This window comes from Vigna angularis, chromosome 6 (genome assembly GCF_016808095.1).
Source record: "Vigna angularis cultivar LongXiaoDou No.4 chromosome 6, ASM1680809v1, whole genome shotgun sequence".
In the NCBI taxonomy this organism is placed as follows: domain Eukaryota; kingdom Viridiplantae; phylum Streptophyta; class Magnoliopsida; order Fabales; family Fabaceae; genus Vigna; species Vigna angularis.
In genome coordinates, this window is record NC_068975.1 from 19,642,947 (window position 1) to 19,660,774 (window position 17,828).

General features: G+C 35.1%; 1 protein-coding gene across 3 annotated transcripts; it reads right to left on the reverse strand.

Annotated features, from left to right (window-relative positions):
- Nucleotides 1-5,062: 5,062 nt before the first annotated feature.
- LOC108341243 (disease resistance protein RPM1) lies at nt 5,063-16,722 on the reverse strand. Of its 3 annotated transcripts, none has more exons than XR_008249797.1 (5): nt 16,164-16,722; nt 15,531-15,649; nt 6,075-8,260; nt 5,786-5,912; nt 5,063-5,541 (listed from the first exon to the last, which is right to left on the reverse strand). XR_008249797.1 is itself a non-coding variant. In XM_052878786.1 (4 exons), exons 1-3 carry the CDS (start codon nt 16,598-16,600, stop codon nt 6,102-6,104), a joined length of 2,715 nt encoding a protein of 904 aa, XP_052734746.1. In that variant the 5' UTR covers nt 16,601-16,722; the 3' UTR covers nt 5,063-5,912; nt 6,075-6,101. The 3 variants fall into 3 exon arrangements, 1 of the variants encoding a protein (XP_052734746.1); XR_001833296.2 differs by having other exon boundaries at nt 5,065-5,536; XM_052878786.1 differs by having other exon boundaries at nt 5,063-5,912.
- Between the last annotated feature and the right edge of the window lie 1,106 nt (nt 16,723-17,828).

The following is a 17,828-nucleotide window of genomic DNA, read 5'->3' on the forward strand; positions in this document are numbered from 1 at the left end:
TGCATGGCAATGGTCGGATTTAAATTTTTGTTCTGTGAGTTTGGCCCTCTGCGAGGCAATGGTCAAATCCAGGTTTTATTTATCTGTTATCGGCCCTCTGCATGGCAATGGTCGGATTTAAATTTCTGTTCTGTGAGTTTGGCCCTCTGCGAGGCAATGGTCAAATCCAGGTTTTAGTTTTCTGTTATCGGCCCTCTGCATGGCAATGGTCGGATTTAAATTTCTGTTCTGTGAGTTTGGCCCTCTGCGAGGCAATGGTCAAATCCAGGTTTTATTTTTCTGTTATCGGCCCTCTGCATGGCAATGGTCGGATTTAAATTTCTGTTCTGTGAGTTTGGCCCTCTGCGAGGCAATGGTCAAATCCAGGTTTTATTTTTCTGTTATCGGCCCTCTGCATGGCAATGGTCGGATTTAAATTTCTGTTCTGTGAGTTTGGCCCTCTGCGAGGCAATGATCAAATCCAGGTTTTAGTTTTCTGTTATCAGCCCTCTGCATGGCAATGGTCGGATTTAAATTTCTGTTCTGTGAGTTTGGCCCTCTGCGAGGCAATGGTAAAATCCAGGTTTTATTTTTCTGTTATCGGCCCTCTGCATGGCAATGGTCGGATTTAAATTTCTGTTCTGTGAGTTTGGCCCTCTGCGAGGCAATGGTCAAATCCAGGTTTTATTTTTCTGTTATCGGCCCTCTGCATGGCAATGGTCGGATTTAAATTTCTGTTTTGTGAGTTTGGCCCTCTGCGAGGCAATGGTCAAATCCAGGTTTTAGTTTTCTATTATCGGCCCTCTGCATGGCAATGGTCGGATTTAAATTTCTGTTCTGTGAGTTTGGCCCTCTGCGAGGCAATGGTCAAATCCAGGTTTTATTTTTCTATTATCGGCCCTCTGCATGGCAATGGTCGGATTTAAATTTCTGTTCTGTGAGTTTGGCCCTCTGCGAGGCAATGATCAAATCCAGGTTTTAGTTTTCTGTTATTAACCCTCTGCATGGCAATGGTCGGATTTAAATTTTTGTTCTGTGAGTTTGGCCCTCTGCGAGGCAATGGTCAAATCCAGGTTTTATTTTTCTGTTATCGGCCCTCTACATGGCAATGGTCGGATTTAAATTTCTGTTCTGTGAGTTTGGCCCTCTGCGAGGCAATGGTCAAATCCAGGTTTTATTTTTCTGTTATCGGCCCTCTGCATGGCAATGGTCGGATTTAAATTTCTGTTTTGTGAGTTTGGCCCTCTGCGAGGCAATGGTCAAATCCAGGTTTTAGTTTTCTATTATCGGCCCTCTGCATGGCAATGGTCGGATTTAAATTTTTGTTCTGTGAGTTTGGCCCTCTGCGAGGCAATGGTCAAATCCAGGTTTTATTTTTCTGTTATCGGCCCTCTGCATGGCAATGGTCGGATTTAAATTTTTGTTCTATGAGTTTGGCCCTCTGCGAGGCAATGATCAAATCCAGGTTTTAGTTTTCTGTTATCAACCCTCTGCATGGCAATGGTCGGATTTAAGTTTTTGTTCTGTGAGTTTGGCCCTCTGCGAGGCAATGGTCAAATCCAGGTTTTAGTTTTTTGTTACTGATACTTTATTTGACTTTGGTCATTTTCTTTCATGATTTAAACCCGGACAAAATTAGTGTCTTTATCTTTACTTAGCTTTACTTAAATAATACGAAAAGATTAAATTTTCATATTATTTAGTAATATCTAAGTAAAGAGGGGCAGCTGTCAACACTCAATTTTGTCCGGGTTTGTAAAAAATATGTTTTTATTGTTTTTATTATTTTTCTTTTATTTTATTCTTTTTATGTATTTAGATTTTTGCTTTTAATTCAATTTCTATTTTTCTTATTTGCAATTTGTTTTAATAAAGTCAATTAATCAAAGTAGTTAAAAAAAATTGAAAAATAAAAATAATGAAAATAAATAAAGTATAATTGAAACAAAAAAAAGTAATAAAAGTAAAAAAATAAAAAAATAGAAAACGTGGAAAAGGCGTATGGGAAGCATGTCTGAGGAGAGGGGACCAGGTGGTTACAAGAGAATTTTTTCCAAGATTTTGGGGGGGGGGGGGGGGAGGATTTTGTTGGATCAGAGAGAGAAAAAGGGGAAAAGAGGGCACACGAGAAAGGATCATCTGGAATCATCATCCAGAATCAGCATTGGCACCGGCACCGGTGAGAAGAGATCACCGGCTACGCAGCGAACGATAGCAGCAACCATAACAGCAGGTAAGTCTCTGTTTCACCTGTACATCCAGACTCATCATGTATGCTTACTGCATAAGCTCCATTCACCCTTATCTCGTCAGCCCATGCACCATTATCAGAATCATCTATCCCCTTCACGCTCATATGCACACAACACACTCATCTCTTCCAATACCAAATTAACGAGGTTCAACCAACATTAAACCAATCAGTAAACATTAAAAAATTAGGGGAGGCAGAGAGGGAAAAATGGTGTTGCAGGGGGGCATTCGGCATTCGAGAAAATCCTCGAATGGGGAGGAAGAGAGTGGTTGATTGTTTCGTGGTTGGCGGTTTGGAAGTAGTAGTCTGCTGTGTGGTGGTGGCAGTGGCGTCGCTAAGGTCGTCCTGCTAGGTGATGGTGACCGTGTAGGTGGCCGAGGAGGTGGACGAGTATAAGCATGGGGAGGGACATTATCGTGACAGTGGTCGTGTTCGTCGTGGAGGTTTTAGCAATGGTGAAGTTGATGTTGATGGATGATGATGGCACGAGCGGATCGGAGATGCAGATGGAGGAAAACCATCCCTGAGAATCGCTGGTTTTCGAAGAGAGAGGAGTGGAGACGGTGGTGTCTTGGCTGACGGTGGTTCTGGTGGTGCGAGGGGTCGCCGGCGAGGCCAAGGCGCGTTCTGTTTGAGGCGACGGTGGTCGGTTATGGCAGAGGTGGTGGTGAGTTCGTGGTGTAGAGCTGGAGACCTTGGGTCAGAGAAGACATGAGCTGGAGAGTGGGAATGAGGGTGAACCTCCTGAACCCCTAGAAAATTCTAGGTTAGAGAGCATTGGACTGGGCCAAGCCCAGAAATGAGCGTACGTCCGGAACATTAGGCCTCTTTTGGAGCGCTCGTTATTTGGCGTCCGTTCGCCATTTCCCCACAACGAACGCTCGTTTTCCAAATAAACGAGCGCTCGTTAAAACTTAAGCCTTTACGACCGTTCGCTCAGCCTTCTCCCTAACGAGCGTTCGTTATCCAAACGAATGAGCGCTCGTTAGCTAAACGAATGAGCGTTCGTTAGCCTTAAGCCTTTACGTCCGTTCGCTATTTCAATAACGAACGTTTGTCCTTAAGCTTCCATTTTTGAGCGTCCGTTCGTCATCTTCCCAGTGAACGCTCATCATTCAGCCCCAATTTCTCAACGTTCGTTCGTCATCTCTTCAACGAGCGTTTGTCAGTCAGCCTTCGTTCTCAACGTCCGTTCGTCATATCTCTTGACGAACGCTCGTCATTCAGCTCACATTTCTAAACGTCCGTCCGTTATATTTCCCAACGGACGTTCGTCCTCTCCCCAACGAGCGCTCGCTATTCTGAATACTGTCCTAACGTCCGTTCAGCCATTTCCATTTCTTTTGTTTGTTTAGTTTATTTTCTTTTATTGTCTTATTTTATTTTGTTCTATCTATTTATTTTAAACATCTACTTATCTTAAAATATATATTTAATAATACAATATTTGTAGTTTAAATAAAAAAGAATTTACAAAAAATATTTAAAGGTTTAAGTGCACGTGTGACCGCTCGCGTCGTCCTTGTGCTAAAAACCTTTTCTTCTTCCTTAAATAAATTTACAAAAAAATACGTTTTGAAGGTTAGGCACACGTGTGACCGCTCGCGTCGTCCTTGTGCTAAAAACCTTTTCTTCTTCCTTAAATAAATTTACAAAAAATACGTTTTGAAGGTTAGGCACACGTGTGACCGCTCGCGTCGTCCTTGTGCTAAAAATCTTTTCTTCTTTTCTTAAATAAAATTTCAAAAATATGTTTTAAAGGTTGAACACTCGTGTGATCGCTCGCATCGTCCTAGTGTTCAATACATTTCTCTCTTATTTACGTAATATTAGAAGAGGGTATGAGTGCTCGTGCGATCGTCCGCATCAGCCTAGCACTCAATACTCTCAAGTCTTCCTAAATAAGTAGATAACGGTATGAGTGCTCGTGTGATCGTTCGCATCGTCCTAGTGCTTAATATCATTATCTCTCTTTTCAAAAATAATTAAAAATATTTAAATATCATTTTAAAAAGGTATGAGTACTCGTGCGACCGTTCGCGTCGGCCTAGTACTCATTACCTTCTTTTTCTCGAAAATATTAAAAACATAAAATCTCCAAAAATTAAAAACATCTACTTTTCCAAACAACAAACAGTCTTTCAGAAAGAACTACGTAACCCTGATTTCTCATTTTGAATGAGAATACGTAGGAGCAAGGTCAATCCTTGTCGGGCCCAAAAAACTAAAAAAATATTTTGTTTATTTAGAATTTTATTTTAAGGGATAGTTAAACATTTTGAAAACCACATCATATTCGTACATTTAGTTAAAGGTACTGCCTTAGGGCAGGCGTTGTAGGGTGCTAACACCTTCCCTACGCGTAACCGACTCCCGAACCCAGAATATGGTTTTCGTGGACCGTGTCTTATTATTTTATGGTTTTTCCGTAGTTTTCCAGAATAAACTATGGTGGCGACTCCAAATCTCTTTTCGAAGCCCGTTTCTTTTTGGATCGTCGTCCCGTCGCGATTCCGGTTGCGACAAAGAGAAAATTCAAATTAGAACTTTGCTCTAGATACTAGATGATACGATCTTATCCATAAAATAGTATAATGTTTCTGAATTTGACTCTTCCATATGCCTAAATAAAGAAAATCATAGAAGAATACATAATTAAGATAGAGATGAGGATGCCACAATCTATAAAATTGATGAGTCAATGAAGATTCGCCACAAAGATCTCTGATAAGAACCAAAGTTTGGAGCCTTAATCTAACATATTGACAAGTCAAGGAAGATTCGTCACAAAGAATTCAATCTTTGATAAGAACCAGAGTTCTAATCTAAGAACCAATAAAATTCTCTCTTAATGAAAAATCAATTTTCATATAATGATCATCAAATGTATCTACATATGTATTTGGTGCTCCTACATATGGGCAAAAATGTTTAAGTCACCTAAAAATTAATAAAAAAAAGACCAAAGACATCAGACCCAAAAATAACTTGAAAATTTAAAAACAGAAACAAATTGTTCGCCAACAAAACACCTTTCTTGTCTAGTGACTACTCGACATTCTCGCCCAACTATATATGCGATTCACGTAGCGAACTTTCAAAATTAAAATAAATTACATACGCTTTAAATGCTTAAAACTTATTCTATAATTGTGTTCCAAGTCATGATCTTCATGTCTTCATATCCTTTGAATTCCAATGAGATAGTCATCTATCATATCATCCCTTTTTTAAAGAATTTGTCCTTAAATTCATACCATTTACTCCTTCTCCTTATTAGATCAATGAATAGTCCTTTGTTACCTGACCTTACAAACAAGGAAGAATAGTTACAAATGAAGACAATTGTTTAAACCAAAGATGTTTATCCCCTTGTTAAATTAAGTAATGAATACAAAGTGACTTTATTACAATCTAAGCCAAAAGAAGAGTCTTTATGATTTTATTGGTTTGATGGTGAACTTAGTCTTAGTTGTCACTCATAAAATGAACCCAGCCACACGATTTTATCACCTTACCATGAAATATAAATCAATTATGATGTGAACTTACCATTTTCTCTAAATAGAAAGATCATGTAATTGTTCTTGCCCGCGGAACATTGAAGGCCAAGAAAATAATATCCTAAACACAAGCCTTTGAGTTCTTCAGAAAAACATAACAACTTGGTTTAATATCCCTGTTCCATTTCAAAATTGAAGTATAAAATGGTGACAATTCAAACAATAAATATATATATATATATATATATATATATATATATATATATATATATATATATATATATATATATATATATATATATAAACGATAACATTGTACTTGAAGATTTACTAGTTACCTGTGGATATATCTTCAAGAATGAATATCATGAAAAAGAGGCAAAATGGTCGTTGTTGGAGTATTCCACGAGCGGTATTTTGTTAATAATCCAATAGTCTTCACTTCGCTCATCACATAATCTTTTTATAAACTGTTCATGCATATCATAAAGATAAAGCTTTTCAAGATGCTTCAAGTTTTGTATATCTTTGGGGAGCCTTATCATTTGATGGCATCTCCCTATCTTCAATATTTCAAGACAAGGAACTTTTCCCTTACCAATCTCTATGGTCTTCAAGTTTGGCAACAATCCTAAGTACAAAACCTTCAGTTTCAACCATCCATTACCGAAATCCAACCGTTCACCTTTATATGCATCATATAACTCAAGGTACAACAATTGTGGCAGGTCCTTAAGGTAATGTAATGGATCTTGCTTTAGATCAGACCACTTCAAGTACAATCTGATAAGGTTTGGAACAGTTGATATCCAAGTAGGAAGTTCTCCTAAACGCCCATATAGGTAAAGGCGTTTAAGGGACAATGGAGGATTTAAAGATTGTAACTTTAGCATGTCTTGTTTTCCTAAAGCCCCAATGCTTAGAGAACATAGATTGATCATGTGCTCTATAGAATTGCACAGTGCTTCACCATGTGTTGTTTCTAGCTTTATAATTCCCAGCTTCCTTAACTTCGTTAGTTTTTGCAGTCCCTTTATTATTCTACCACCAGTTACATCTAAATATGATAGATTCTGCAATGATTCTAGATTTTGAACTCCTTCACTTAACCTTAGTCCTTCTAAACAGTAGAATTCTGAACTTTGATCACTGACATAGTAAGCTAGGAGATGGCGTAATTTGACAAGCTTATCGATCTTCACTTCATGCAATTTAGTTTGTTTTAGGTCTAGAGTCTGCAGATTCACTAGGTTTCCAATGGACTCTGGAAGTGACATGATGTTGGTGTTCCTTAGGCTCAAGTATTTCAAGTTTAATAGATTACCAACTTGTTCAGGAAGAACATCGACAGATAGACATGCATCAGACAAGTCTAATCGAATCAGAAACTCAAAACTAGAGAAAAAATGGTTGTTCACCTGCCACTTCTTAGCATCATCGAAAACAAAACAAGACCTAACTTTTCCCCACTTTTGGTCTCTTTCCATAGTAGCAGAATCAGTCTTCTTTATAATTGATAAACGCCTATGAATGAAATCCATGTTGGAGTTCACTGGTGTGCTTACATCTTCCATTACATGACAAAACATTTGGTCTTTACAAATACTAGATATGATCTCATGCATGAGGTTATACACATGACAGCTTCTAGGTATTCCATCAAAATCAACTCGTGAAGCATGAACCAAGCCTCTACAGATTAGTTCAGCCAGGTATTCACCTCCAAGTTCCTCCATTGATTTGTTCTGGGTATCTCCTTCTACAAAATCCTCTGCTATCCACAAGCGAATAAGCCTCTTGCGACTAATGGAATAGCCTTGAGGGAAATGGCCAAAGTATAAGAAGCATTGTTTGAGGCGATAAGGAAGTTCTTGGTAACTTTGCAACAATACATGTCGGACCGTTTCAAGATGATGGTGACTTCGCAATAATGAACCAAGATCATCACGTACCCTTCGCCATTCAATGGCAGATTTCATAGTGGAAAGGAGACTAGAAATGGCCACAATGGCTAGAGGCACCCCATTGCATTTTTCCATGAATTCTTTGGACAATTGACTTAACTCAGGGAATTGCACATGCTTAACCTTCTGGTGAAAGAGCTTCAAAGCATCTTCTAAAGACAAAGGTTCTAACTTGATTTTTTCAACAGATGTATCATCACTTCCAATATTATTTGGAAAATCATCACGTTGTGTAGTGATAATAACCCGATGTTGAGGTATGGCAAATTGGATAACGTCCCAAACTTTTAGTTCCTTCACATCATCTAACACGATGAGGCATCTCTTATCTATGAAGTATTCTCCCAATTTTTCTGTAAGATTCTCCCTTGTTGCACTCCTCAATGAAGATGATCCACGAGGATCTGCCATAAGTATTTCTTCTTTAATTTGCATTATTGGGTACCAAGAATCAGCTTGAGTCATGGTTATCCATACACAAAAGTCGAAATCCTTCTTTTTCTTCGGCTGGTTCAATTTTGTTTGCTTGTTATACACATTCTTCACTATTGAAGTTTTACCTTAAAAAATATCACAAAATATAAATGTTATTAGGCAATATAATTTACTTGTATACCACAATTACAATATTTTAAACATTTTTAACAAGAATTTTCAACTATTAAATTTTACTTGGATTTCAATTAAATTTCAAGTAGGGGTTATTTTAATCATTTATTTAAACAACAAATCTGCTATATGATTTATGTCACTTATAGGATTTTTTTTAAAGTTGAATGAATGTTTAAATTAAAAGCTATTAGGGCTATTAGTCTATTGCAATATTAAATAATAAAAGTTGGTTTGGATGAATGTATATGCATGTTAATTTTTGGAAACAAATTTGAAATGATTTTACCAATTTGATGGTATATTCAACTTGCTTTATGTCTTTTATTTTATTAAATAATTTTATCATTATGTTCTAGACTTATTCCTTAGGTTTTGTTTGTGTATCACTTTCAATTATTTTCTTATTTATTGCTTGTCCTCTTTTACATTTAGGTTTTATTGATTTATACTTGTTTTCACAACGTGGTATTTCCCTACCTCCTCCTTACTTATAAGGGCCAATTTGCTTTTTTGACCAGGAACCACAAGGTGATATTTGTTGAAACTATAATTAACATAATTTTGTAATGTATAATAATTAATATGATATTTGTTGTTGATATTTTCGTAGTCCTTGTTGCTTAGATGTAGATTGAGAGATCTTAGTTTTTTTTCTTCGTATCGTGATAGTTTCATGAGTTCTTAGCACTCAAGGTTGGGAAAGTAAGACCATGAATGTGTTTGAGATTGGTAGAGTATCCTCCTAGCATGCAATTAATGTCTAAGATTGTTCTAGTTTAAAATAGAAAAACCAATTATATCTTAGTAGTGGTAGAAGTTTTAACTGTTAGGAGTTTTCATAATTAAGAGTTTATATAATTAAGAGTTTTGATTATGTAGGACTTTTCATTGTATATGAGTTTTCATTACATAATATTAATACTTCAATAGTTTATAGTTTATCCCTTTCTTGTTTAGTATTGTATATAATTTTGGCAGGTTTTGTTTGGGTGCAGAGAATATAAATCTCTATACTTGTTGTATATAATACAGTCATTTTTTTAAATTTGGTTATTATCGATGGTACACAAGGTTTTTTTAAATCTGTCTGTAATTTTTACAAACGAGTAAATTATTAAAAAATTTTATGTCGTTGATATTCTATTGGAAAATAAGAGTTAACAATGGATTTTACTTGTTACAAACGAATCCTAGCTAGCTATTGGTAATACCAAATTTTTTTGGTAGTGTGGGTGATAGAGACAAGAAGAGGGAGATGGACAAGAATGATAACCTGCTGTAAAGAGATGAAAGAAGCATTTTCAAAGGTTCTAGGAGGGAGATGAAGTATAAAGTACCTTTGCTTAATATTAAAAATTAAATATGTAATGAGGGCTTAATTAACCCAAACAAGTAACAATATTTTCTAAAAAATAAAATAAAATGTTAGCGAGGGCTTAGCCATAAGTAAGTAAGAATATTCTTTTTTTAAAAATAAAACTTTATAGCAAGAGCTAAGCCCACGCAAGTAAAAATATTTTTTAAAAACTAAAACATTAGTGAGGGTTTAGTCCACACTACTTAGCCCACGCAAGTAATAGTATTTCTTTAAAAAAATAAAACATTAGTAAGGGCTTAGCCCATATACAGGAAAAACATTTAGGTTTAATAGGTTCGGAGTTCCTTATATTTGTGGATTCGTTTCAATTGGATCCTCCAATTTTGAAAGTGATCAATAGTCCCTAATTTAACAAAATTGAGTCAATAATACCATTTCCGTTAAATATAATGGACGGCGTTAACTTTTTAAACATGTGGCATGTTGAGGCATCCTTTTATTTGCAGGTGGCACAGTTTTATTTGAAGGATGCTTCAACATACCACATGTTTAAAAAGTTAATGACGTCCATTGCATTTAACGGAAAGGATATTATTGACTCAATTTTGTTAAATTAGGGATCAAATTGATCACTTTCAAAATTGGAGGACCCAATTGAAACGAACCCACAAATATAGGGACCTCCGAACCTATTAAACCAAACATTTATTACCGGCGGCTTATTACCAAAGGCCTTTTGGCCTTCGGTAAATTAGATTTACCGAAGGCTTTTCCGAAGGATTGTGTAACATGACTTTATCGAAGGCTGATGGCCGTCTGTAATGGACATGAGTGGTTACCGAAGGCAAAGGACCGTCGGTAAGTGAATAATGTATATGAAATTAGAAAGTGAGATATTTCCGAAGCCCTCATTTCGCGAAAACTCATTCTTCCCCAATCTTCACATTCTCTGTCCTAACTTCATCGACGAACTCACTGGCTAGCTTCTGCAGATTGCTTCCCACCCTCACCACAATCGGGATACGCTTCTTCCCCACTCCTCCATTATAGGTGAAGTGTCCCATTCTCCCATCTCATTCTGTTTTCCTGTTATTGTTTTCGATTACCCGTCAATGGTGAAACTTTTTTTCTTGTAGCGTTTTCCAGTGTTGTGAGCTGAGGAAGGTGGTGGGTGGCTGAGTTGAAGGCTACCATTGTCGAGGGAGGATATTGGACGATGCGGAATAGACGAGGCGGCGTAACTAGGGCAGTGTCGCTGCGTGGCAAGGTCTTCCAGTACTGCTTCAGAGGCTATTGAAGGGGCTACGGTCGAGGTAAGTTGTTATTTTCATTGATGAAGTATAAAAGCTAAGAAGCCCTTTGTTGTGACTTTGTTCAATGTATGCTCTGAATTAGTTTGTGCAATATGATTTGTTATACAAAAATTGTTCAAAGTTGGCATTTTGATTGCTAATGCATTTTAAAACACTATATTTTGCACTGTTGAAAATGGAAACTAAGAGAGCTTGGTAGTGGGAAAGGAAAAAGGAAGAGGCAGAAGCCTCTTCCAAGCCGTGAGTGGTACTAACTACTCCTAATCTAATTCTAAATCCTAATAATTTTTTCTCTGCTGCTACCTTCTCACGTCTGGTCCTCACTCTCCAAAACAAGTTGGTGGCTGTTTTAATTTCGTTGCCTAGGCCGAGACACCCTCTTCTACATGCTGGACCGTGAAGATTCTTCTCCAGAAGTGACAACACCTCAAACTTTCTTCTTCTCTACTTGGACCAGCAGCTGGATTCTTCTTGGACGTGTGAATGAAAAATGAATAGGCCGTGTGCAGCTGGATGTTCTTCAAAGAAAACCATGAATGGTGGCTGCTCCAAACTGCTGGACTTCTTCTTCTTCAAGGTGCTGCACCGTGAGCACCTCCTCTGCTGCCATGGCCGTGAGCTACTCTTCTTTCCAGCCAATGAACCACTTGATTTTTCTTCAGCCGTGAGCTCCCTCTTTTATTCCAAAACATGTGCTGGATGCATACGTTGTTGTCCACCTCTCTCCCTCTTGCTGGACCGTGTGATTTGCTTCTCATGTGGGCGTGGTGCTTTCTTCATTTCAACTCCGAAGCTTGCTTCTTTACGTATTGAATGTGGCTTCTCCATCTCCATTTGCTGCTTTCTTTAAATCACGTTTCCAGCCAAAAATAAAATGTGGTGGCCCTTTCTCCATCCAACTTTACGGTTTTACTTTTCTTAGGCCAAAGAAAAATTATCTAATGCTAGGTGGTAGCTCTTTTCTATGTAGGCCATGTCAACACTTTCACTAATTTGGAATTCCTGCCATGGACGTTAGCTTTGCCAAACTAAGTGGTGGCCCTTGTGTTGTCCAACTTGCAAAATTCTTCACTTTGAAAGTAATGAGTTGCAGCCGGAGCTTTGCCAACCATGAGTGGTGGCTGGACTTTCCTTCCCTATTCCTCTTCTTTCACACGTCCAACTCCATTCAGCCGTGAACTCATCTCCTTTTCTCTCTTAGCTCTTCCACTCCATAGAAGCCTTTCTTTTGAACGTGAGTTGTTGCCATGCTTCTCAAAGAAACCGTGAGCTTCCTTCTTCTTCCCAACTGGATGTGATGGTAGCTACAGCTGCTGGACATGTTTCCCCTCCTTCAAAGGCCGTGAGTGAAGCTTCTCTACGTGGCTGGATTACTGCAAACTGGACCATGTAGGTAGCTGCAGCTGCTGGTGGAATTGTCTTCACTTCATTCACGCTGCAAGTGGCTTCTCTTCACGCAGCTAGCTGCTTCTTGCAAGGTGTTGGACCGTCTTTAACCAAGCTGGATGTGCTCTCTGCTGCCATTTATTTAATTTTGTTCCAGCAAAGAAGGATGTGGCAGCTTTTTCTCTTTTCGTAAGAGCACCAAAGAGAATGAAATGCTTTCTCCCAAACCAATTGAAAACCACGTTTCCAGCCAACAATAGAATGTGGTGGCCCCAACTTTTGTTCCATGTGTTTAGCTTTGTCCTTTGCAAAATTCTGAAAGAAAGGAGTTGGAGTTGCAGCTGTGAAACTTTGAATAAAATTCAGCACTTTGTAGCTTCTTCTGGGAACAACACAGAAGAAATTTGAGCAAAATAAAAACTATACATTAAAATAGACATCTATACGAAACTATGAAAAAAAGTTGCATTGAACTCGAACGAAGACACACAAGTTGACACAACATTCACGCAGCACTGTGCGAAAATTGAGTTTATACTTTTTTTTTCAGCTATTCGGTAATTACCGAAGGCTTTTGTCCTTCGGTAATTACTGGCCCTCGGTAATTACCGAAGGGCAAAAGCCCTCGGTAAATGTTAGCGACAAGGGATTTACCGAGGGCTCTTTGGCCGTCGATAAGCCTTCGGTAATTATCTTTTACCGACGGTTTTGAGTTGTTTCTGAGGGCTTCTAGCCTTCGGTAATGCCCTTCTTTTTTGTAGTAAACAACAATAACAATATTTTTTTGAAAAGTAAAACGTTACTGAGCTTCCTACACTTCCACAAAAATACTTTAATTACAAAACTATCTTTTTTACTTTAATCTTTTACTTTTTTACATTTTTACTTTTCTAAGAAAACCCTAAATCTCTACCTCTCATTTCCACTCTCACGATAGCCCTACCCCCAACTCTGATTTTTACTCTCACAGCAGTCCCACCCCCAACTCTCATTTTTCCCTATTTCTCTCCAGTTGTTTACAACCAATTTTTTATAGCTCTCATTTCTTTCTGCAATTTCAAAGTGGAGGCAGTGTATCCAAAACTTATCCCGTGGACTAAGAGATGCATGCAAAAGTAAAGTGTATTTGAAACTCTTGCTGATGAAAAGGAGGTCTATGAGGCTGTTTTGGATTGTAAGACAAAATTTATATTGAATTAAGGTACTCTAGATGTTTCTTGAAAATGTAAGAATTTGCCTGAATGAGATAGACTTAGTTTTTGCTGTTGCAACAAATTTTGCTATTTACTTTTGTTTTAGTTAGACAATAATCCTAATAAAATCTCAGTAGTTTAGATTTTTTAACAAATTTAAATTCTGTAAATTTCAGGTTAATTGAAAGCCTATAAGTAAAAATCTTCAATTCTTATGCCTCAATTTTTATCTTTTCAAGTCCTGGTATTTTAGTTTTCTTAATCAGAATATGACATATAAAAGTTGAACAAACGTATCAAAGTCATGAAATTAACATTAGTTATACATCTTTTTTGTTGAGTTCATACCATGTATTTTCAAATAACATTATGGGCAGCTTAGAATATGAGTGTCTTGACGCTATAGGAAACGAATGTGGCACATCTGTTTGGTCTTGAACAGATGTCAATATCCGTACACGGATGTTGACATCTGTTTAATAGTTTAATAATTCAACATATATTTACATCCTTTTAAATATTACTGAAATATTATTGAATAATAAAAAAAGAAGAAGGAGGTGTAGGAAACATAGTGTGGTGGTGGAAGGAGTAACTCTCAATGTTATTAAGGGCTTAGCCCACACTACTACTAATATTTTTTTTAAAATAAAATTTTAACGAGGTGGATGTTGGCGAAAATAGTATGAGTATTTCCCATGCACCTCTCCACATTTTTCTTTGTATCTCTCACATTTCAAAAATAACTTTCTTTAACGAATTTCAAAATTCGTTGAAACATTCAAAAAATCCTTCAATAGATTTCAAAATCTATTAAAGAAAAAAAATTCAACGAATTTCGAAATCCGTTAAAGGAAAAAAGTAAGATGTAAGGTTTTTTAAAATGTAGGGAATATTCTTGAGATTTAAAAAAAAAATCTGGGGGATGTAGGGGAGAAATGTGGAAATAATATTGGTTTGACAGTAGTTTTTTTAGTCAGTTTTAGTGGTCCTCGCTAAAACACATTAGCTTTTACGCTCAAAGAGTGAGTTGTTTCCCACGCAAATCTGACATATTAGCATCCATATTTTTATTTTCAAGGGTTTTACTGAGATGTTAATTGATGTTTTTGTTGTAGTGCATCTTCATCACCAAACTTAGATGTTTCATGATCAAGCAACATTAAAGATTTATTGATGTGACAAATAAAATTGTTACATGTGTGTGAAGATAATAACTAGACAGGTTGAATACATATAGGGTCTACCCACTACTCATTTCCTAACAAAAAAATCAAACTCATTACTTGTCGAATACCGTTTAAAATACTCGTAGGTGTTTTAAAATACAGGTATATGTGGTTAGCCACGAATATTTAAAAAAATGATATTTTATAATTTTTAAAAAAAATCTAAATAAATTATATATATATATATATATAAATTAAATTAAATATAAATTTAATTTAATCTATTAAAATATAAATTAAATTTTAATTTTAACTAAATTTAACTTAATAAAATATAAATTAATTTTTAATTTTAATTTTTTATCATATACTTATACATCTGACCATGAATAGATACTTAAATACCCGCTATTCACGTGCCAACTATTTACCCAAATTTTGTGCCAACTATTTACCCAAATTTTATGTGTGAATATCTACTAACATTCCTATATATATGTATTCACATGTTATATGGACAAACATATAAGAATATAATTTAAAATAATATAATTTAAAATAATATAATTTAAAGTTTGAAACAAAAATGAAATTCAATACTACAAACATATTTAATTCATATATATTTATACAATTTCTTTCTGTTATCTAATAAATCATCCTCTTAATGAAAACTTATAGATCTAACGATGCGTTTGCTTACTCAGAATCTTCTTAAACCTTATTATTTTCTTAAAACTCTGTGAAAAGAATGTTAAAGAATTTTTTTTATTTATATGATAAAAGAAAAATAAATAAATTAGATGAACAATAATTGGTAGAAACACAATTTATATTACCTATTCCCGCTGGGCCTACCACCACCAACAGTGGACTACTAGCTTTTGCCAGCCAATCTCTGAATTTTTGCATGTTATGTTCAATACCAACAAGTTGAGATTCCTTCACAAAATGAGCCCTGAGGAGGTATATATTAGGTTAGCCTCTAAAATTATAAACACTAATTACTTTTGTTCTTAAAGTTGCAGCATACCAAAAGATGGTGATAACAAAAACTAGACGGACTAAAATTTTATAATTTTTTAAAAACTAAAACACTGAAACTCGTTTTTGTGTTCATATTTACTGTTGTTTATAGAAACAGTATGTCCAAGGTACTATATAACCATTGGAAATTTCGTAATAGAAACATTTTTTTTCAAATAAAAGTTTACAAATAAAAATTAAAACACAATAAAATTCACACCGACAAAAAATAACTTTCTCATAACAAACTTATATTGAGTTATTCTGATAACTTTTAAATCAACTCATATTGAGTGATGATAAGAAATAAGTGAATTTAAACTCCACTTTATTAAATCGAAGGCAAAGTTTATTTACTTAAAAAAAATGATTACAAAATTAGTAATTTTATAATGAAAAGTGAAAGAAAATACATAAATTGCAGATTAAGTAGAGGTAGATAGCACCTTGGAATTGTATTGGGAAGAGTGTCTCCATGAGAGGATAGGAGTTGTAGTCTTGTTCTGATACTGAAGAGATCATCTAGGGTTTGTCTGATATCTTTAATCTCAGATGATATACGATGACGATGTTTTATACTTTTGATCTTCTTTCTCATTCCATAACGAACTCCATCACGTTTTGCCACTTTGAACAAATACAGATCAACCACATCCTCCATGCGAAACATCACTTCCCTCAACCCATTCATCCAATTTTTCACGCTCTCTTCAATCAGTACCTTCTCCTCTGCATTCTTCATGAAAGGCTTGATATTTTTTACCAGATTCTTGATTCGTTCAACATCTTTGTGAACCCCGCTTAATGTTTTTCCTTCTTCCTTCAGTAACGTCAACAATTTTTCAGCTAGAACGGCCAGAAGGGTCACTGCACTTTCAGCCATTACTCTTCTAATTTTCTCTATGTGTGATGTGTTGTATAAAAGATTGTACCTTACCGTAAGTTCTGTTAATGGTTTTCACGATGATTTAGCATTATACCAAAAACCTTGTGTGGACCAAAACATATAAAGAAAATAAGTCAAACGTTAAAATTCTCGGAAGTTTCTTTTAGTTAGCAAACACGGTCGTGTTCTCTTAATTATGATTTCCAACTCAAATTTGTGGATAGAAAAAATTCGTTATATTTAAGCTCCACCATATACAATTATTTTTAAAAAATTTCAGCTTGACCATATAAAATTATTTTAACTATCATATTTTTAAAAAATATATTGAAATTAAAAATATTGAAGAGATTCTAGATTATAAAATATATCTTAGAATTCATTAAGAAAAATAATATTATTGTAGAGATTCTTGACTGAAAAAAGTTAGTGATTTTCACAACTTGATTTTTATACAACTATCTTCCAACTTATTTTACTAATTTATATTCAATAATTTAGTTTTCACTTTAATTGAATATCTCAATTCAATATACAGTATTAAAAAAAAGATAGTTGTCGTTTGATCATTTAATAAAATTGTAGTACATAGTTGTATGTAGTTATATAAAATTATTAGAATTATAAAAATCATAGACTAAAAGATATTTAAATGTCAAATAGAAAAGTCAATTTTGGTGTATAATGCAAGTTGCAATTGTGTAGTCTCCTCTTTTAATGATAGTTTTTTTTTTATTTCGTAACACTTAAATTTATGACCATGTTTAAAATAATTAAATCCATATCAATTTATAATAAAAATAATAATAATAATAATAATAATAATAATAATAATAATAATAATAATGATGATGATGATGGTAAAATATAGATTATAAATTTATGATTATATTTCTGTGTTCTCGTATTATGTTATATGCATTAAATTTATATTTTCTTTTCTCTTCTTATATATTTATGTCTATTTTTTGCATTTATTATACATAGGATTCCGTAAAACAAGAAAGCAAGTGGAGCTTCTTTTTCCTATCATCCAAAACATGTTACTTAATTGGGTCAGCTTGTTTGTCTTTTCCAGTGGACCAAGACCTTTTCTTATGAGGGATGACAAAATCAATTATGAGTAAAATTTGATTTTCAATAAATGTAGTTTTTCTTAACTAAATTTTAAGTTTCATATAACTTTGTAATTCTTAAACTTATAATTTTATTAAAAAAATTAAGT

Bases quoted from the DNA above. Each gene is read 5' to 3' on its own strand.
- LOC108341243 (XM_052878786.1), bottom strand. From the start codon at position 16,600: ATGGCTGAAAGTGCAGTGACCCTTCTGGCCGTTCTAGCTGAAAAATTG. The intron at 15,650-16,163 runs GTGCTATCTACC...ATACCTCCTCAG, and splicing joins CTTCCCAATACAATTCCAAG to GGCTCATTTTGTGAAGGAAT. The intron at 8,261-15,530 runs GTAATATAAATT...ATATTTTTTAAG, and splicing joins GGTAGGCCCAGCGGGAATAG to GTAAAACTTCAATAGTGAAG.